Source organism: Andrena cerasifolii, chromosome 4, assembly GCF_050908995.1.
Source record: "Andrena cerasifolii isolate SP2316 chromosome 4, iyAndCera1_principal, whole genome shotgun sequence".
Taxonomy (NCBI): Eukaryota; Metazoa; Arthropoda; class Insecta; order Hymenoptera; family Andrenidae; genus Andrena; species Andrena cerasifolii.
In genome coordinates, this window is record NC_135121.1 from 2935960 (window position 1) to 2958061 (window position 22102).

Below are 22102 nucleotides of genomic sequence, written 5' to 3' on the forward strand. Positions count from 1 at the left end.
TTTAGCTCGTGCTTTACGAAAAATTGTATTATTTCCTTCTTGTGGCTCTTCTGATAGCCAGCCAAACGGTAAATCAAATGATTTAATAATGTCGCTTCCATGAATAAGAAATTTATGAAGGGATTGTGGCATTTTATACCATTCATACTGTTGCACCGGGGCGTTTTCACCGCAGGCCACCCCGACGCAAAGGAGTAGAATAATAGACACGGACGCACACACGACTGAACTATATTGTTACACAGACCAATAGTTTACAAAGGTGCGACCCGTACGTCCGAACGCAATGGCGTTCGGTACAAGATCTCTTTCTCGTCGGCCTCTCCGATCGTCCTCTTCAAGGGGGCCGACCTTCTTCTATCTTCAGCTGCGAGCACCAGCAGGCTATGCACGGGCCTATACCCGGTGCTCTCAACAATACAATTCCACACAAATATCTGCAGTATCGAAGCAATATGTTTTAAATTTACTACAATCGATCATTCTACCACAAGTTAAAACTTGCAAAATATTATACAATCTTTGGATCAAATGTTCATCTAACAAAGAGACCGCACAGGTTATGCAATCGGTTCTGGAATGAGACTGGGTGGACATTGTAGTGCACACCTAGTGTTACAAAACCGTAAAGGGTTTTTGTACAGTAGGCCTTCGTTTTCGAGAAATTTGAGTTCAAAGTTTTGCGCGACAGTAATATTTCAGTTGTGCAACCATTCTTAGGAAGCAACGGTCGTAGCTGCGATATTAAGATGTTTGGCTACGGTGCTGGAGATCTTGGGTTCGATTCCTGGTGCGCGCTTGTTTTTTTTTTCTTTTTCTTACCGTAGTAATGCAATGGCTGCAGCTAAAATTATTTTGCACTGTAACGATGTTAATAATATATATTATTATAATAATACTGCACATAAAGTAGAAACATAATACAAGTGCAGATATAATATAAATATAATAAAACCGCAAATTACAAATAATATCAGTGCAACAATATTAATATTATTATCATTATCGATGATGTATTAAATTTACTACGTCTATAAGTGTGAGTGTTTTTATATATTTAAAAAATATGCCGAAGACGTCGCGGGCTGCAGACTATCGAATAGACTTTAACGGCAGTTAGAGCTCTGGTCATATCTGACCGTAGGGATAATCGTATACAGTAATTTCTCGAAAACGAAGGCCCACTGTACAAAAACCCTTTACGGTTTTGTAACACTAGGTGTGCACTACAATGTCCACCCAGTCTCATTCCAGAACCGATTGCATAACCTGTGCGGTCTCCTTGTAAACCAGTATATTTCGCAACGGCTTTGGCTTGGGCAAAAAAGGAACGAGCAACATTACCAGTGTTGGTTGTTCCAAAACCTTGCTTAACAATATCTACGTGTAATGAAAGATTACATATTAAAGAATTTTGTATACTTTTTCCCCTTAATTTCTTTAAATGTTTTTCTTTAGCTGTCCTTGCTGAACCTTTGTTTGAAATCAAGATTATACGCTACGTGTAATAGATATTCCATGAAACGGATCCAACAGTGGAGTGTAGAAAGGCCGAATTTGTAGCATTCTTCATTACTTTGAAGACTTTTCACATAACCCAGATTATTTATAAATTTAGGTCCAACTCGACAAATATTACAGCAAGATGAAGCTTTTTGCTCAGTTAGTATATTACATACTTTGCCGTTTATCATTGTGCACTTCATGTCATGTTATGCTAAATAATATTTTTTATAGATTAGACTAAAAAAATACAGGATTTACTGCACTCCTCCATTATTGCTGAGCCCTTTATGAGTATTTTAAAAAAAAAATTATTGAAATCGGTCAAGATTTGCACTGTCTAGCGATTTTTGTCCAAAATCGCACACTGTGCGGCGCGGCGGTGCTTGATACATCATTAAGATTCTAGGGGTGTACCGCGGAAGCGAACGAATCCGATGTTTAGTGTTAAATACCTCGTAAACTATTAGCCGCATACACTAATGGATCAAATATGGTTTGATTTTCTATCTTCCTACAAACTTTCATGATGAAACTTTCATAAAAATCGATGCATGACTCCTCATGTGGCCCCTTTGCTGGTGCTCTTCAACGCTCGCCCTTCTTGCTCTCCGAAAAATGACTTCAAATACGACTTCAATACGCCTCAATTAATGGTTAGACTGGTTAGAGCAATCGCCCGCAAGAGAATGATCTGGGTTTGAATTCCGGTCCAGGAATCCGATCGACCGATTCTTATTCTCCTACAAATATTGCGTGCAGCTACGGCTGCAGAATGATTGTATAGAAACATAAGTCGAAAATCGTGCGTCTTCATCGTATGTCGGAAAAGGAATACTGGACAAATACATATCAACATCTTCCCACACAAAAGACATTAAATAACAAGCTATAAACCAACATTCGATTATAGTGTTGGTAATCCATACGTTTATAACAATATACGCTTAAGGGGTCATTCCGGCTAGACGGGTTGAAAAAATCGATATTTTTAAAAACATTTTTCGAAAGTACATATCCTCAAGAATGTACTGTTAAATTTTTATGGAAAAATTTCGATAATTTTAGCTTCTATAGAAGCATTTTGTAGGGAGCGCAGAGGCTCGGCCTCGATAGATGGAAACTTTGAACGCGTTTTTTTTTCAAAACGTCACTTTTTCACATCGTGAAGATAAAATCTAAAAATCTATCGAACCGATTGCTTTATAAATTTTATTGCTTATTCTGCATACCTATGACTCTCGCAGGGATTCCAACGAAGTATTTTCATTGAGTCTAACCTACTTTTAAAATCGAAAATTGCAAAGAAAAAAGTCGAAAAATATTTTTCTTGCATTTTGCCCGCCATCTTGCTAATTTTTAAAATAAATCACTGATTATACTCTGAGCGATAGCGACAGTCATACTGATCAAGAATCTGTTTGAATTTTTGGTTTCCGACAAGTTTAACAGATAAAATCGCCTACACAAGCGAGTCATGAATTTTTAAACATGTCATCAAGACCGCTTTTAAACGCATTTTAAAAGCAATAATTTTATTACTTTTATATTTTTTATTTACTGCAGAAATGTAGTTTAATAAATAGAAAAAAGGTTTATTCCATTAGGTACTATATTTCTTTTCGTCGCAATAATTGGCGCGCTAATCGGAATGATCCCTTAAAAAACTGAAACCCTTCGAATGGACATTTCATACGTTACAACTTAATAGAAATAAAAAGTATCAAACACAGAATCACATTATTGCTATAAACTCACCTTCCTTTAAAGCAGCAACATATTTTCTTAATTTGTCTCTAATAAACTCCTTTCCTTTTGTATGCAAAAAATGTTTAATCAATTCGCCCTCGTCTGTGCTATCTTTCAGAGTAATTTCAATCTACAAATAAAGATATATATTTATTATCTCATAAATTTCACATAAAATGAAAAAAATATAATTCACTTCAACCGTTTCAGTGCCGCAAGTAATCGTAGAAATGTGGTCGAAAATCGTAATTTTTTTATATATAGTCTATCTGTGTATTTTAATAACACAGATTTTTCATATCGTGGTCAATCAATGTTACTTTATACTGGAGGTCCATGACCACCTCGCGCAGATACTTGTGGTTCAAAAGCTCACTTGTACACTGCCGGGTTAAAAAATCAAAGGCGAATTCATAATCAATATAAGGTAAAAGGCCGTATTGTGGTAAATTGTCGCCATTTATGAAACATTACAAGAAAAAGTGAATAATATTATATATATACATACAGGGTGTCTCACTAAGGAATGGACAGCGCGATATCTCTTAAAGTATTGTCGATAAAAATATAAAAAAATAGGGAATTGCATGGTTCGAGGGGGCCCATTTATTAGCGCGAACGAATTTTGTTTTCGATTATTATTTTAAAAGATACGATGGTCAAGTTCGGTTTTTCAAATGGAACTATTTTTTTTGAAGACCTGAGTTGATAGTGCGTTCCAAGACAAATTCAATAAGCTTTAATGTATACACTTTATTTCCACTGGTTTTTAAGATATTGCGCTTGCAAATTTACTGATTTTCACTGCAAGAAACCCCTCTGGAATGGCAAAAACCGGGGGCGGTCTTACTGGCGCCACGGGTGGCACTGCCTGTTGAAATGGATACTTACCTGCCAAAGGTCTACGCCAGAAATGGCAGGCCCAAAGGCTGGACAATTCTTTTCCGTCAGAAATGCTACTTAGGTAGGTACATCTGCGGTATCGAGAAGCGCATCGTTACTTTTATTTCGCACTTGCTTCTACGCTCGGATGGCCGGTTCTTTTGGGAGGGATGCAAGTTGAATTGGTTCTGATACAATCTGCTCCCTATGGTTGAAATTTAGTCTAACAACTTTCACTCCTCCTAACCTATCCAATCCAACTTACATCCCTCCCAAAAGAAACGGCCATCTGAGCGTAGATGCGAATGCGAAATAAAAGTAACGGTGCGCTTCTCGATACCGCAGATATACCAAGTAGCATTTCTGACGGAAAAGAATTGTCCAGCTTTTGGGCTTGCGAACCCTATCGTAGACCTTTGGCAGGTAGGTATCAGTTTCAACAGGCAATGCTACCCGTGGCGCCAGTAAGACCGACCCCGGTCCTTGCTATTCCAGAGGGTTTTCTTCCAGTGAAAATCAGTAATTTTGCAAGCGCAATATCTTAAAAACCATTGGAAATAAAGTGTATAATTTAAAGCTTATTTAATTTGGCTTGGAACGCACTATCAACTCAGGTGTTCAAAGAAAAATAGTTCCATTTGAAAAACCGAACTTGACCATTGTATCTTTTAAAATAATTATTTAAAAAAATCGTCTCGGCTAATAAATTGGCCCGCTCGAACCATTCAATAACATATTTTTTTTAATTTTTTATCTCCAATACTTTAGGAGATATCGCGCTGTACAGTCTTAGGTGGGACACCCTGTATTAATTGTTCGGAACGTAAGTGTTCTATTATGACTGTAAATCACTGAGTTTAACCGCTTCGTTCTCGAGGACGTGTTATGTCGTGACACAATACCATTCGTGCGATGCCACAGACGAGTTAACGCGCGTCTTCTGTGGCAAGCAAAGTGACCGCGTAACGAAAACAGAAGACGCGTGTTTACTCGTCTGTGGCATCACACGAACGGTATTGCGTCGCGACATAACACGTCCGAGGGAACGAAGCGGTTAAACGTGAGTGCGAGTTTTCAAATCGTGATTGATACTTGAGTGCGAGAAAACAAGAATGAATTTGTGAATTGCGAGTGACGCGTTTGCACGACCGTTGCAAGCAATGCTACACAAGAGAGTTTTGAAAATGGCTGATTTCTAACTATTGCATTCCCAAACAGGTAGAGTTTTGATTTTTTCATGATTTTTGTTTATTCTTTTATTTTTTATAATTATTTTATTATTATTTTTGTTTATTTACTTTATTCATTCACTTTTGTATTCATTTGCCTTGCTAATCGCCGGTGGGTAGTTCACTTTTTCTTTGATGTGTTCTTTACTTGTTTAGCGTAAACAAATTAAATATCAATGAATCTGTAGTTGTATTCACACATAAATAATTTTGCTTTCTTCTTTGTTATTTCTCCATGAATAATTATGTGAGTGGTCTCTGCCAACGACGAAAACCATTTCTCCCGGCACCTCGGGAGAGGTGGTCAGATGTCATGACTTCAATTTTCCACCCGAGTTACAGTAAATATTGTCTTAAAGCAAATATCGACCAGTTTTCTGAATCAGCATAACATTCTGAACAAATTAGATTTGTTCTGATAAAATAAGTAATCTCTGTATTTGTTTTAATAGCCATTTTATATTAGGTCGACCGCGACTTCCATTTCCGGTTTGAAGGAGCTAAGACGTGTGAGTGAGCGGTGCGAGTGAAAGAAGCTGAAAAGGTGGTTGTAAGAGGTGAGGATGGAGGTGAGGATGGAGATTATGGAGGCAAAGAGGGAGGTAATGAGGAACAAAGGAAAACTAAGGGGAAGGAAGGAGAGGTTGGAAGACGACCTGACATGGAAGGAGAGGAGGAGGAGGAGGTGAAGGGAAAAAGAGTAAGGGTAAGCTATGGGAAGATAGTGGTGGATGGAATAACGTGGTTCTGGGACGAGCGGAGGGAGTTACTAAGAGATTGGAGGGGAAGAGAAAAGGGAGGGCTAGAGAGGGAAGCAAGGGAGGGGTACATGGAGGGAAGGAGGAGAGGACATAGAGAGAAAGAGTAAAGAAAGAGAGGGGACTAAAAACTAAGAAGGAAGGGGGAAGGGGGGAGGGACAAGCAGGGAGAGGAAAGGAAAAGCTGTGGGATAACGTTCTGGAACATAGCGGGGGCGACAAATAGGGATGAAGAATTCTGGAAGGGGTTGGAGGAATGGGAGGTGGTAGTCCTGATGGAAACATGGTTGGAAGAAAAGAGATGGAACAATGTTAAGCGCAGGCTGCCAGAGGGATATAAGTGGAGAGTGCAGTGGGCGAAGAGAAAGGATAGGAAAGGGAGAGCGATGGGAGGCATGATGATAGGAGTGAGGGAAAAGATGCTAGGGAAGGAGGAGCACGGACAGGGAGAGGAGGAAGGGCTGATGGTGGAGAGGGTAAAAGCGGGGGAGGAGGAATGGACGGTAGTGGCGGTGTATGTGAACGGGGATATGGAGAGGAAGCTGGGAAGGATCAGAAGGTGGATGGAGGGGCAGGAAAAGGAAGGGAGGGTGATAATAGGGGGGGACTTCAACGCGAGGACAGGCGTGCAGGGTGGTAGGATAGAAGGAGGAGAGGAGGAGGAGGAAGGTGGGGGAAGAAAGTCGAAGGACAGGAAGATAAATGGGGATGGGAAGAAGTTAATTAAGCTGGTAGAAGAGACAGGGTGGGAGATCTTGAATGGAAGCATAGAAGGGGACGAAGAGGGGGAATATACATATACGGGAGGAAGAGGGGAAACAGTAATTGACTATGTGCTGGGAGGTGAGGGGACGAGAGAGGGGATGGAAAGGATGGAGGTAGCAGAGAGGGTGGAATCGGACCATCACCCGATGGTGGTGACGAGGGCAGGAGGAGTGGGGGAGAGGGGCAGGAAAGGAGGGATAGGAAGCAGGAGGTGGAAGGGAAGGGGTTGATCCCAGAAAACCAGGCGGGGTTTAGGAGAGGGAGAAGCACGATAGACCACATACACGTGCTAAACCACGTAATAGGGAAACAGAATCAGAAGAAGAAAGGCAATATTTGTTGATCTTCGTGCGGCGTTTGACACGGTGAACAGGAGGATACTGTGGAAGGCGATGGATAGGAGAGGGGTAAGGGAAGGTTTGAGAGAGAGGGTAAAAGAGATATATAGGGAGATGACGAGCAGGGTGAAGGTGGGAGGGGAACTAGGAGAGGGCTTCTGGACGGCGAAGGGCCTGAGACAAGGGTGTCCAATGAGCCTGATTCTATTCAATCTGCTCATAGCAGACGTGGAGGAGGAGATTAGGAAAGGAAGATGGAGAGGGGTAGAAGTAGGAGGAAGGAGGATATGCACGTTGGCATACGCGGACGACCTGGTGCTACTGGCGGAAAATGAGGAGCAGATCATGTCGATTGAAGTTTCATTTGTTTTGTAATTTCATTGATTGGCAGGTTTTGAAAAGTTAAACCAATTCAGGTAACGTATTTCTATTATTGGCCGAAACTGTTACATCTACTGATCTCGGGAGAGGCACAGATGGAATTAGGCGGAGTACACCTCTTGCCCCTGTGACGCCGCTCTAGTCTTCATCCCTTCTTTAAAACAGTAAACTCCCATCGGCCGTTTTCGGCATCGAGGAAAGCAGTGCCATATATCGTGGGCAGTCAACGTGTTAAAGCCGGCCCTGCTTGCGAATTGCACCAGCGCACTGGGCAACGCAAGACGGTTCGAGGTAAAAAGCGCGCGATCGCGAAACGTGTACTCAGTTCGAGGCTCAAAGCGAAAAGAAGAAAATCTCGCCTCCTAGAACTCCAGCGAGAGTTCGGGGAAGTCACGTGAGTCGATTTGCAGCTGAGTGAGCAACCTAGCCGTAATTAGGATGTATTGCCCAGAGATGGCTCACTCAGCTTCTTTGGTCTAGCGGCACGCATCGCTCTCGACGCCGACGGCAACCATAGCCTGTCTCCAAAAACAACGAAAAAACCAAGTAGTTTCTTGTTGCGTGTGAAATTACGCTTTCGATGTACTTATGGAGCGGTGGTACGCAAGGAATGGCGTATTTCATAACATTTTTTCGTTCGGTTTATAGAAAAAAGTAGGTAAAATTTTTTTTCGAATTTTTTTAGGTACATCGACGAGAGGACTTAAGAAACTATGTGTGCGCAAGTGCAACTTAATTGGTTGAATAGTTTTTGAGCTATCGTTTTCACTGTGTTTTGTAAATGTGAAAAAAGTATTTCTGAGAAAAACGCATTTGAAATTTTCGCTGTTGAGCCGAGCCGAGTACCCGAAAGAACCAAGCGGCTTGAAAGAATCGCGCGGCTTGGATAGAACCAAGTAGCTTGAATGTTTCAAGCGGCCCGAATGTTGTTTGTTGTTCGCCGCGACCTAGTGCGTACGAACTCATATATCCCCGTGTACCTCGTGGTCATCGGCGACCTGGTCGCCACCAACTTGTTGCAAGTGCGTAACGGTCCTTTGTAATGACTTTTTTTTTTAATTTAAGAAATCAGTCCCAAACGCGCCCTAATTTATTTCCCTTTTGGTGTGATAAATATTTGTGCAAAATTTCCGCTCGATCAAACAGCTCTAAACCATGCCTGAAGGGGCTCAAATTTCGAACGAAACTGCGCTCTTTCAAATAGTTGTTTTTTAATATGCAACCCTGTATGTAAGCAAATATGATGGAACTGGAGTGCGCACTAACGATTATCGATATCTTATCGATAACTTAGAGATAGTTAACGATATACTGATAATATCGTTAAAACATCGTTAGGAGGTGGAATAACAAAGGTGGTAAAAATTTCCATTTGTCCAGTTTTTGGACTATGGTGGTAAAATATTTATGCATTCCAGCAACGTCTGTCAAGTGAACAATATTTCAATTTTAATTTCACTCCCTCCTCCCCCCGCCGAACATGTCCGTTCTCACCACTCTTCTGGCGTCTCGTTAACTCATTGAGGTTCTAGTACGAAATAGTACCACAGTGGCGCCACAGGGACAAAACAATTCACTACGGAACGATTCCGTAGCAACCGATTAATTGTCAGTATTGTTATCTATTCTACATAAAATAAAATGTTACACAATATTGTTAGTTTTTGACACTTTAATTAATTGGATTCCAAGAGTCAGACCGAGGAGTTTACATTGGTTTACCAATGGGTTAAGGCGGGATCTCATAGCCGCGACCGGCTGCAGCCGCCAGACTGACTTTTTAATTATTTAATATTTCAAATTTCAATTCAGATCCATTATACTTTCATAATAAACATCTCTTACAAAATATTTTTAAAAATATATAAAACAAATATTTTTAAGAAATATTTTATACCTTAAAATAAAAATTTACTTTTTAACCTAAACTAAAAAAAAATGAGGTTCATATTCGTAATCAGCGACTTGAAAAACCCCTGAGTACCGACTTTCGTGCAGATCAAACAATTTTTTAATATGCATGTTCGCCATATTGAAACCGCTATTTTGTTTTTAAAATTTTGAAGTTGAAATTCGTAATCAGCGGCCTCAAAACCCCCCCAAATACCGATTTCTGACTAATTTGAAGTACGTTTTGACGTTTTGACCAGCTTTTCGTGATGTGGGACTATTGTGCCACTGCATGTAATACCCCGGCTAGCTGCGATTCAGGTGTTCGAGAACCCAATTCTTAAACACCAATAACTAAAAAAGGAAGCCTTTACGAAACATATAGCGAAACACACTTATATATTTCAATATTGTCAGCAGTAACGAGGTATACGTCCTCAGTGTTATCAAGCATAAAAATAAATTAAAAAATTTGATTGTTGAATCATGTATATTCATCTGCAAATATGTTTCATTCGTGAAGATTTTTCGACATGTTGATATAATTTCATATCTTACATTTGTTAATACAGTCTAAAACTTAAATATCTACGAATAAGTTTTGTGGTGTTTTACTTACGTCAACTTCCGAGATATCATTTTCCTCAGACATATTTGGAATGTTCATTTTACCCTCGATCTTCTTATCCGATTTTCCATTAGATACCCATTTCAAAACAATATTCCACTCGTAGAAGAAAATTAATTTCCCTTTTCGATTATTTGCCATCGCTTCACCCTCACATTTTTCTACTTCTGTTACTGTACATGAAACTAAAAATAAAAGAATAGCGTTGATAACATTTTAGGATACAATTTTGCATGGACAAAATTAATCAGATTACAGTGTCTTCGATTTATAATTATTATAAATATCTTTAACCCTTCGCGGAAATTTAATCATTTTAGTCCAATATTGGGTGAAAAACATCTTTTTCTACTAAAGTAATACACTATTCGAATTGATGTTTTATCATATCCTCAACCCTAGTAACATTTATGTGTTGGGAGTTTGATGGGTCATTGACATGTTATCGGTTAGCCAACTGTTGAAGTGTCGCTCTGATTTTAAATGGGCCAACGGTTGTAACCAACGCAGACCTTACGTCACTTAACATAAAGATCCAACTGAAGGTTTGTTTCGGTAGGACCAACTGAACTTTTATTTCCAAAAGACGTATTAAGGAGGTTCGATAGCTCACTTGTGGGGCAGGCGGCGAGAGGAATGAAGCCTATGCTTATACATGGGAGCTCTGCAGTGATACCAATCTCAGATAGAAAAAATTTATGTACACAAAAATGTTATTTACATGTCTATTGCTAAGAAAATTATTACTACATATTTTGTTTTAGAATTCAATTAAACAAAAAGGATAATGTAGCTAGAAACACAATATTTTCATTAAAAGTAGCGTAAAATATGGGAGTGAAATGCGGCAACGTCGCTTAGTGTCCATCTTTTTTTCTCTTTCCATCTCACACTCGTGGTGTCCTTTTGCGCGTTCGTAACGGTTCGCAACAAATTACTACATACATGTTTACAGCTTGGTAGTGTTTTTATTAATTTTTACCATATGCTTTGTACAAATATACATTGTAGAGATGACTGCCCGGCGTGCAGCGTTTCCATGTCTCAAACAGTTCCTTCAGGCAGTTCCAAAAATACGAGCATATTCCTGTCTATTTATTCAATTATCTAATAAATCGGTACGGTTCATGTCCGTTTTTCTTATTTAGAATTTCACAGGAATATTTAAGCTTTTCATTGCAACATTTTTTTAGAACTTTCTCATCATTTTTAAGGACACTGTGTAACATTTTATAGAAATTTTATCACTTCCTCCATAACAGCCTGTGTATAAGAGCGCAATTTTGATTTCAATTTTTTTTTCAAAAACCGTGCGATCAATCGACTTAAAATTTTGATACAATGCAGATTACACTTTGAACATTAGATTAAAACACTTTTCAAAGAGTTCCCATCATTTTTGCTCGGGTATCGAACCTCCTTAAGGACGTACAGAAGGCGCCTTAAAGAACTTCAAAAGACGTCGTAAAGACATCTTCTTCAGGTGTGGTTTAGGAAATAAAAAAAAAATTTGGCGGTGAGGAGAATCGAACTCAAACTTCTCGCTTACAAAACAACCGCTATTCGCAACTACCCAACACACTTCTGTGTAAACACTTTTAATTTCTAGGTACATAACTATAGTCTGATTTACTAAAGAAGGCGCATTGGACCGGGCTCAGAACTTGAGATGTTGCGGACTCGCATCGCGACAGTCGAGGTGTTACGATGTGATCTGGCGAGCTGCGATATAAAAGCGAAGTTTTACAAGCCCAAGTGCCCATAATCATACAATAATATCGTTACTAGTCAGAGCAAGTGCTATTCTTTTGTGCTGCATAAGAATTATCAAAGATCCGCGGAAGTTACAGCCCGGTGGGAAAAAATTACGATAGCCTCACCACTACATGGCCCGATGAGGCGAAGATCAAGCGAAGAGGATGATAAGGGAAACACACGTCTCAATCCCTTAGCACAAAGAGGATTTAAGGCGCCCAAGCTGCACTCGCTACAGATTGATTATCAATATAAGAAACTGCTACAGGAAAGCGGGAAACCCCACATTGTAAAGCAAATCGCACCGAACCTAAAAACAGTAAAGAAACCATCTTCACTTCTTGCGGGATCCACGACCAGCGATCCACAACAACCGAACATGCCAGAACCTTAAACAGACTGGGAAATACCAAAGAAAACGAATAAAACCAAGTCCACACATAATTCCGCCCAGGAAGACGCCCTAAGCCCTAATAAAAACCGCTATGAAACACTAACCCCAGCAGATGAGAATCAAATCGAGATAGAAGAGGCCTCTGAAACGGAGACGAATGCAGGAAACGAATAACTCAAACCATACGATATATACGAACGATACCGATCTATACATCTTAACAACAGCCAAACTAACCGAACCAAAAATTCAGATTTTTACGTACACACAAAAAAACATAAAACCTACGTCCATTATTCTCAAAGGGATTAGAGGTAATTTCAGCCCAGCGGAAATCAGACAAGAAATTGGAGACAGAAAAATCCCAGAACTAAAGATACTCAATCTCTCGATATTCATATTCAATAAAGCAGAACCTCGCCGATATCACCACTTAGTACAAATATCACATAACAGCCCAGCCAATGAACTATTTAAAATTAAGACCATTATCAGACAGCAAGCTGGGAATACCTGCACAAACCCGCAACCTTCCAGTGCTGGAAATACCAGCGCCTTGGACACGCGAGTAAAAACTGCCACTTACCATTCAGATGCGTCAAATGTGCATTAACCCACCAACCGAGTGAGTGCACAATTACGAGCACAATTAACAGAGAAGGGCTCAAGTGTGCCAATTGTGGGCAAACCGGCCAGCCATCCTCTTTCAAGGGTTGCCTCTATATCAAATTCGCTATCGCTAAAAAGGAGCTCAAAACAGCAACCATAAAAAATAACCTAAAATACATTCAAACTACAGCATCATCACTTAGAGGAAACATCTCCTTCGCACAAGCGGTACAGAGCTCCTCTCAACAGTCGCAGAACAACAACAGAACAACAAATACGCAATGACACACATGTAACGTCACACGGGGACTCGAACCGGCCAATACCGACCGTCGATAAAATAGAACCATACTACATTACCGCACAACCTGTACTGGAATACTGCAGCTCATTGTAAATACTTTCATACATAATTTATGATTTAAGCAAATGTTAAAAGAATAAATGTTATAGAGATGTTAGGAGTAATTTAATATAAATACTGACAAAGGCGCGAAACAAAACAATATGTATTAAGCGAGAAAAATGCGAAATAAGAACTCACGACTCACTGCGCACGCGCCAGCCCGCCAATGTTCTGGTATAAAAGGAGGCGTGCGCAGCACAGCGGCGTATTCATTTCGAATACATTTCTATGATCAAACGAATGCTAGGGCCTAGAGGTAGCTTAAGTACTATCAGAAGAATTACAGCAGGCTCTAGAGACGGTAGCGACTGGTCCTTAGTGTACAAAGGTTCCGGTGCTCCTTTTTGGACCTATCATTTGTAAGGTTGAGAACTTTGTTTTCGCGGAGGTTTCAAGCGTTGCTCCTATTAGTAGGTAGCAGCTTAGCCGCTTAGCGAAGGCAAGGTCTACAAAACCATTGAATATAACTCTGCCAAGAATGTCGGGAAGCGCTCCGGAGACGGTAGCGGACGAGTTCACTGCAGAGACGTATATATAACCACACAGCATATAGATACATATAACCATATAGCACAGATACAAAAAAAAAACAAAACCATGTATATAATCGTAGACGTAAGAAATATTAACTTATTAATATTATTTACTTATTAGTATTAAGTGTGTCAAAATAAAAATCATTGTTAAGTTTAAAAGCTGGGATTTAAATCCTCTACTCTATACCAACGAACCCCCCACCAATCCTATACTCGAGGGGACGCCGCTCGCCTCTCGAGAAACAGTCTGTGATGCCAGATCGGGGACGGGTTCTCTCGAGAATTTCCCCCACCTGGCGCATACTACGCCGGAGCTGCGTGTCCGTGAGTGGGACTCCGAAGCGCCGAGCTTGTTGTGCAATATTTGCGAAAAGAATCATAATTCATGCATATGGTCAACTCACCATAGAGAGTAAGAAATAAAAAGGATAAAGCAGACCTCAAGCAATCGGCATAGGGGAATCGGTTAGGCGGCAGGCGAGCACGTAGACGGCTTAGGTTCGAGCAGGGGTGCCAGACAACATTATGCAGGACCACTTATTTAACGGAGGGGGAACACCTACAGAAGGGGTAGTAATGCGTGCGTAAGACGCCACGATGGGGGACGAACCAACGCAAGCGTCGACCGAATGATGCCACGGCCAACAACCAGCGTCGGCAACATATTTCCCGGCGACGCTATACTGTCCAACACGAATTATGATCTGCAATATGCAGTGGGTTACCCTTGTAGAGTTTTTCGTCCCAAACACGCATCCGTAAGCAGAATTGACCTGTCACCCTTAGATTTTGAAGAAAAAAAGTTTTTGTAAAAACGCACGATTTTAGGCAAAAAAATGAGGTATTATGTGAAAACTAAAAACGCTAGAAAGTTCAATTTAGTTTCAAAAGATAGAGGAGAGAATCCTGTATATATCAGTGTATACAGTAAGGCTGTTCGAGTACTCGGAAAAAACGAGCCGAGCCAGGCTCGGTTTTATCGAACCGACCGGTTCTTTCAAGCCACTCGGTTTTTATGGTTACTCGACTCGGCTCGGTCCGAACTTCAAGCTACTCGAATATTCGGGTACTCGAACAGCCTTAGTATACAGTTATTAAAGATGGTTTTGAATAATTGTAAATATTTGTTACGCAATATTTTTGCATTTTTGGGAAAAGTTTCTGATATCCAAAAACCAAAGCAATCGGAGATGATCACCTGAAAATCTTATAACTTTGAGGGGTGATTTTACCTCCTAAACATACGAACAGGCCAATATAAAAAAACACATTTTTCTTATTTTTCGGTCCTCTAAAACATATCCAAAAACTAAAGCAATTGGAGGTGGACACCTGGGAATCTTGTGAGTACACGGGCGCGCTCGTCGGCAGGATACGCGGCAAACTTTCGTTTTCATTCAATCACAGACACTTCCAAACTGAATTTGAACCTGACGCATTGTGCAAAAATGTCCGCTGGAAGAATACATAGGCATCCTGGGTAGAATAGATCACGATAAAACGGTTTTTTCAACCAAAAACTGACCTCCGTGCACACCGTGCACACGCGCGGGTATCGGAAAGTAAAACTTTGATGGTCATTTATAACCATTCAAAACTTTCCTTTACTTTATCATCTTGAGAGTAAATTGAACTTTTTAAAGTTCTAAGTTTTCACGCAATACCTCATTCTTGCCCAAAATCGTGCGAATTTACAAAAACTCATGTTTTTCAAAAACTGAAGGTGATAGAACAATTCTGCTTGCGGATTCGTGTTTGAGACGAAAAACTCTACAATGATCACCTAATGGATATTGCAGATCAGGAAAACCATTTTATTCTGTTGAACTGTGAGATAGTTAATAACATAATGATACACAAGTATTTATTATTACTACTTTGTTGTATTGTACTATAATTATTGATTATTGTTATCAATAATCTTTTACTGTAACTTCAGTATTTGAATTATTTGTGTATAAAAGAGCTAAAAATAGAAAATATGGATACAAACCTTCATTTCCTTCTATTTTCATCTTGGTAAATAATTCCTTCAACTTCTCCTGGGACCAGGCACAGGCATTTTTTTCCGTCCTTAAATAAGATTGTCTGATTACATATTTGAATGTAACTACATTGTTAAGTTTAACTATTTTCAAGAATGTACCACAGCAAGTATATTAAAATAATACTTCATTAAGTATAATGATATTATGTATCTAATTCCATAACAATGTAGAACAGATATGAAATTTAACAGTGTACATGACTAAAGATTTGGAAAATGCGCCTTTAAGTCGGTTAGACGTTTCCGACCAATCGCTTTTGCCCGGAAAGTTATGTATACGGGAGTATACAAGTCTGAATAATTGCAGCAGAATCATCCCCACCACAATATTTTTTGTATTTAAGATTGGGAATCCTCGCGAGCGAGGAAATAAATGGAAAGTGTCAAGTCCGCATTTGTCATTGGATCTTCACGAAAGTGACATCAATCCATTCCATGTGTTTTCCTAATGAAGATGATACCAAACTCAATACAAATCGGGCTATAATTAATAAAATTACATATAAAATTAATTTGCAGAAGGAGGTACAGAAGGAGGTTGGCGACAAACATCTGGAAGAAGCAATGGCTAAGACACTTTAGGCAGCTATTGGAGGGGAAGGAATCACCAGAGGAAGGAAGTGTCGAAGAAGAAATGGAGGATATAAAGGAGGATATAAAGGAGGAAGCAACGAAGTGGGTGTCGAATTGTGCGGCGTGTTATTCGAAGAGTGTACCGTGCGGGGAGTGGGGAGACGCGAGCGTTTCGTCTGCGTCTCGCAAAAACGTAGGAAGGACAGTCTTGTTATGGAATTCCATATTAATGGTTCTATAGTATGTACGCAGTAGTCGAATAAATTTAACTGTTCATAGCGAATCCCGTGCGTGAAATGAAACAGTTAGAATGGAGAGAAAAGTGGAGTCGACGAAGAAGTGAAAGAAGCAACAAGGAAAATTAAGAGGAATAGAGCCCTGGGAGAAGATGGATTAATTGTAGAGTTTTCCAAACTATACCAACGAAGTACACCAGGAATGGACGGGAATTTTGAATGAGATGTGGAGAATGCCCAATCTTCAAAGCAGGGGATGAGGAGGAAGTACGGAATTATAGAGGTGTGTCGCTACTTAACGTCGGATACAAGATTCTAACAACGATATTAAATACGAGTCTGAGGAATTGGCTGGAAAGAAAGAAGATACTGAAGGTGAGCCCAGCAGGTTTCGCCCGGGAAGAGGAACTAGGGACCATATATTTGTCCTAAACGCACTGATAAATAATATATTAAAGAAGGAGAGAGGAAAACTGTATGTGGCATTTATGGATTTCAGAGCGGTGTTCGATAAAGTAAACAGGCGGATAATGCTGGAGAAACTGAATAGGGTAGGAATAAAAGGAAGAATGAAGGAGATGATTAAGGGAATATACAGGAGAACGATTAACAAAGTGAAAACAGAGGAGGGACTAACGGATGGGATGGAAACACTGAAAGGAGTGAGACAAGGATGCCCGCTGTGCCCGACTATGTTCAATATATTTATAGAAGACATGGACGAGATCTGGGAAAGAAGGAACTTGGAGGAACGGTTATTGGGAACACGAAGGTATTCGCATTGAAGTTCGCTGATGACATGACGCTGATTGCAGAGAAAGCGGAGGACCTTGGGGATATGCTCAAAGAATTGGAAAAATATGCTAAAAGGAGTGATATGGAAATTAATATAAGAAAATCGAAGGTGATAATCTTTGGAAAAGGGGGAGAAGGAAAAAGATTGATCGGTGGGAGCTATACGGAGAGGAGCTAAAAATAGTTAATAAATTCAAATATTTCGGATGCTGGTTTTCATCGAGGAACTCATTCAGGGGACATACAAAAGCACACGCGGGTAAGTGTCAGAAGGTGATAAATACAGCATGGACGGTAATGACAAGAGCAGGCTTAAATACATTTGAAAGAAGGATACTTGATGAATTCACTAGTTAGAGCAGAATTATTGTATGCAGCGGAAGTGGGAAGAAGTAGAAAGAGTACAGAACAGATTTATGAAGATGAACATGGGATTGGACAGGAACACACCTACGTATATTTGGCATATGGAAGCGGATAGGTGGTAGAATATCGAAATACAGACGAGAATTAAGGCTAGTAAATACGTGCTGAAGGTGATAGAGATGGAAGAAGGGAGGTGGTCAAAGATATGCCTGAAGGAGGAGCTAAGGGGGCTAAGGAACAGGGTACCGTCGGAATGGATGAAGATGGTGAAGTGGTCATTTGAAGAGGTAGGGGATGGAGAAACGTTAAAGCTGATGGAGAGAGATGGAAATAGTGCCCAAATAGAAGAGAAGTTGAAAAGGGCAGTGACTACACGTCTTGACCAGAACATATAGAAGAGGTGGGTGAGAATAGAGAAGTATATGCACTGGACGGGGTATAAGGATAGGAAGAAAGGACTAGCGCAAAGGCCTAAGATGCGGGAACGTAAGGAACTACACGTATAGGAGCAGACACTATGAGAGATGCAACATTTGTGGAGAGGAGGAAGATCTAGAAGGGCATGTGTAGAAGTGCAGGGTAGGGTGGACCGTATTTTTCGACCATAAGATTTTCTGCACGCCGCCCCCAATTTTGTTCCATTTCGTGAAAACATAATTTGTGCAAAATTTGAGATCGATTGAACGTCGGGAAGAGGTCTGGGTTAGCTCATCGCATTTCGAAGTTTTGAAATAGAAGTAACCGCGCGCTAAGCGTAAGGAGTGGCATGTTTCTGAAAGTTTCAAAGAAATATTTCATATTTTCAGGGTTATAACATAATTCTCTATTTATTTAGTATTGCTTTGTTCATACGTGCATTAAAACTCAAGTTTCATTTGTACGAAATAAGACTATTTTACACTAAGACTAACTGACCCGTAGCAGCACCGAAATATGACATACAACGTTCGACACTGAGGGACCCTAAGCCTTGAAAATCCAGTCACAGCTGCCCAGATTATCATTAATGAGTAAAGAACAAGTAGATCGATTACCTATAATAATAACTTTCAATGGAAATGAATAGTTGCTTGGAATTCCAGCGATTTCTTCAGGCACTGGAAAAGAACAGGCTAATGCGGACTATGATTTACTTGCTGAATGGGAAATCATTAATATAGTAGAAGCACTTTCTTGCGACACCACAGCGTCAAATGTGGGGCGATTACAAGGCGCATGCGTAATTTTGTAGCAAAAAATTGAGAAGAATCTTTTATATTTACCTTGCGACACCATATTTACGAGATGCAGTGGCTCACAGCCATAATCGTACACTCTTTAAAATCGCATAACTTTTTAAAAATTAATCCAAACGAATTGAGTTTTTTAGAAGCTAGAAGGATTAGTTTGCTAAGTGAAGTGATTCGTCGTTTGAAAAAAATGCACTTGGTCGGGATAGCAAAAAAAAATAGTAAAGGTCGTTTTTTCAACTTTTTTTTGTGAGCCTATAATGAAAATTCAAAAAACCCGTTTGTAGATTGAAGTAAGTTTTATATGTGTCTAATATTTCATGAAAATCGATTAACGTTGCTCTGAGCTATAAACGCTTAAAGATCGTAGGAAAAGGTCGAGAATCGCTGATTTTGAGAATTTCCGCGATGAATAAGAATTATTTAAAAACGCAAAATAATGAAAGTGTACTCATATTGTCAGAGTTTTAAACTGACAAATTACACTGTCCAACAAAATTGAACTTATTTTCTGTTCTGTAAGATTCAATAGCCGTTTCTTATATATTTTTGTGCGCTGAAAACGAATCCGTAAACGGTTTATCGACATCACCCTCAGTTTTCGAGGAATTGGATTTTGAAAAAAAAATGAAAATTTTCAACTTTGAACATCTTTAGTGTTGAAAGAATAATAGGTATTCAGTTGCATGGTCTATCAAATTATCCCATGAACCCTCGCGAACACAACGATATAAGTTATGATTGAATTATGAGCATTTAAATGTTTAAATATGATCAAAGGGAAAAGGACACCCGAAATGCACCAATTTTTGCAGATATCTTGCTATATATTTTAAAAACTAAGGGTCTAGGAGAAAATTTGACTACTCCACGCGATGCAGCAGACATTTTTTCTTCGGAAACCATCAACAAAAGTGGTAAACACCCTTTGTTTTCACTACAGAAACGAAAGTGTTTGACTCGCGCGCCGCCATTGACTACCACTGTCGACGCCGCACGTTTTGCCAAACTATTTCGCTTCTGTATTGAAAACAAAACGTGACTTACCACTTCTGTTGATGCTTTCCAAAGGAAAATTGTCTGCTGCATCGCATGGAGTAGTCAGATTTTCTCCTAGACCGTTAGTTTTGGAAATAAATTTAAAGATATCTGCAAAAGTGAGTGAATATCGGGTGTTCTTTTCCCTTTGATCGTTGTTTAAATATATTTAAATGTTCATAATGCACCAATAACTTATATCGTTTTATTTGGGAGGGTTTATAGAATAATTTGACGCGACAAGCAACCGAGTAACTATTACTGTTCCGGCACAAAAGATGTTCAAATTTGAAAATTTGCAGTTTTTTTTTCAAAATCGTATTTCTCGAAAACTGAGGGTGATGGCGACAAACGATTTGCGGATTCGTTTCCAGCGCACAAAAATCTATCAGAAACGGCTATTGAATCTTACACATAGTGTCGGTTTATTCAAGGTCCAACTGACGCGCTGCGCCTCAGAGTTTCCTCTATAGCAGCATTGAAACCAAGCAAGATGGAGTGAGCATTTAATCTCTTTCTAGGAGACCACCGTGCAGGCCACAGCGTGGACGAAAAGCAGAGTGAGGTCTGAAAGACCACGTCTTAACTCGATGGGATCACCGTAAGGAATTTTTGCTATTGGGCAGGCCATAACTGTCACGAATTGTAAACGTTTGCAACCGGGAAAACCTACCCGTTCCAAGGGGAAGCAGGCGCGTGAGGGGCCCCTACGCTGAACAGTGCTATTAGGTAATAAAAATTGATGATCGTCGACAGTAACAAAAATAAAACTACCGCCATCGATATTGTTTACCGATAACCAAAAAAAATCCCTCAAAAATTCCCTCAATCGATATTGGTTATTCCGTAACCAAAAAAAAACCTCAATCGATATAGGTTATATGGAACCCAAAATAAATCCTAAAATCGATATTGGTTATAACGTAACCAACAAAATTCTCGTCAACGATAATGGTTATTCGTAACCAAAAAAATTCTGGTTAGCGATCATCAATAATGGTTATTCGTAACCGAAAACAATTTACGTTATTAATAATTGTTATTTGTAGCCAAAAACAATTTCCGTTATCAATAATCGTTATTCGTAACCGAAAACAATTTTCATCGTCAATAATAGTTATTAATGACCAAAAAATATTTCCGTTGACAATAATGGTTATTCGTAACCAAAAACGATATCCGTCATCGATAATGGTTATTCATAACCAAAATCATTTAAAGAAAGATATTAACTCTTATACTATAATTTAAAAAAATTAGGTTATAACAGTTACCCTGATAGCCATCTGCCTGCAGTCTGCCGGCAGATTGACAGCAGGGTCTGCCGGGAGAGTGCAGGATCTGCCGGCAGCTGCGGCGCAGCCTACGTCCGCATCCAGCTACGGTTCTGCCGGCAGGGTCTGCTTGTCAGGGTCTGCCGGCAGATCGACGGCAGATCGACGGCAGGTCCTGCCGGCAGATTGACGGCAGATCGACGGCAGGTCCTGCTGCTCACCTGACACATCCAACAGCGCCATCTGAAGGCCACAATTGCCAAAGAATTTCCTACGCGTGACGTCACATGGACTTATTTAAAAAAATATTTATTCTTTCTTTAATAATATACAGGATCAGTGATTACAATTGTTACAAAATAATATAAGCGCATATAAATCCAAAGAGGGACTTTCAACATTTACATTTACAAATCCACGTCCCGTAACCACTGGTACCTAGTAGGGGCGATATCAGGAAATTTCATTCAGTATTTTCGACTTCTTTTTTGTGTAGAATCATCATGTTCCGCGTTGTGTTAGCGCTGAAAACAAATACAATATTAGCATAAAATTAAACGTAACGTATGAATAAACAGAATACATGCGATACTTACTTCAGCTCCATCACCACACAGTACACAGTCTAGGCGATCATGCATGCTCCTGCGAACATTAAAATTTATAAGAAAATATGTCTTAAATTATTATCTACTAAACAAGACTCTGAACATTCGCACTT

At 39.7% G+C, this 22102-nt stretch overlaps 1 protein-coding gene across 2 annotated transcripts in view; it reads right to left on the minus strand.

The window, feature by feature from the left end:
- LOC143368043 (activator of 90 kDa heat shock protein ATPase homolog 1) overlaps positions 1–22102 on the minus strand; it is a 55359-nt gene that overhangs the window by 24721 nt on the left and 8536 nt on the right. For both annotated transcript variants that reach the window (XM_076810400.1, XM_076810399.1), the window contains exons 3-5: positions 15817–15896; positions 10115–10308; positions 3262–3382 (exon numbers count right to left, since the gene is read on the minus strand). In XM_076810400.1, coding sequence (XP_076666515.1) covers positions 3262–3382; positions 10115–10308; positions 15817–15896 — 395 coding nt within the window. The remainder of the gene's footprint in view (positions 1–3261; positions 3383–10114; positions 10309–15816; positions 15897–22102) is intronic.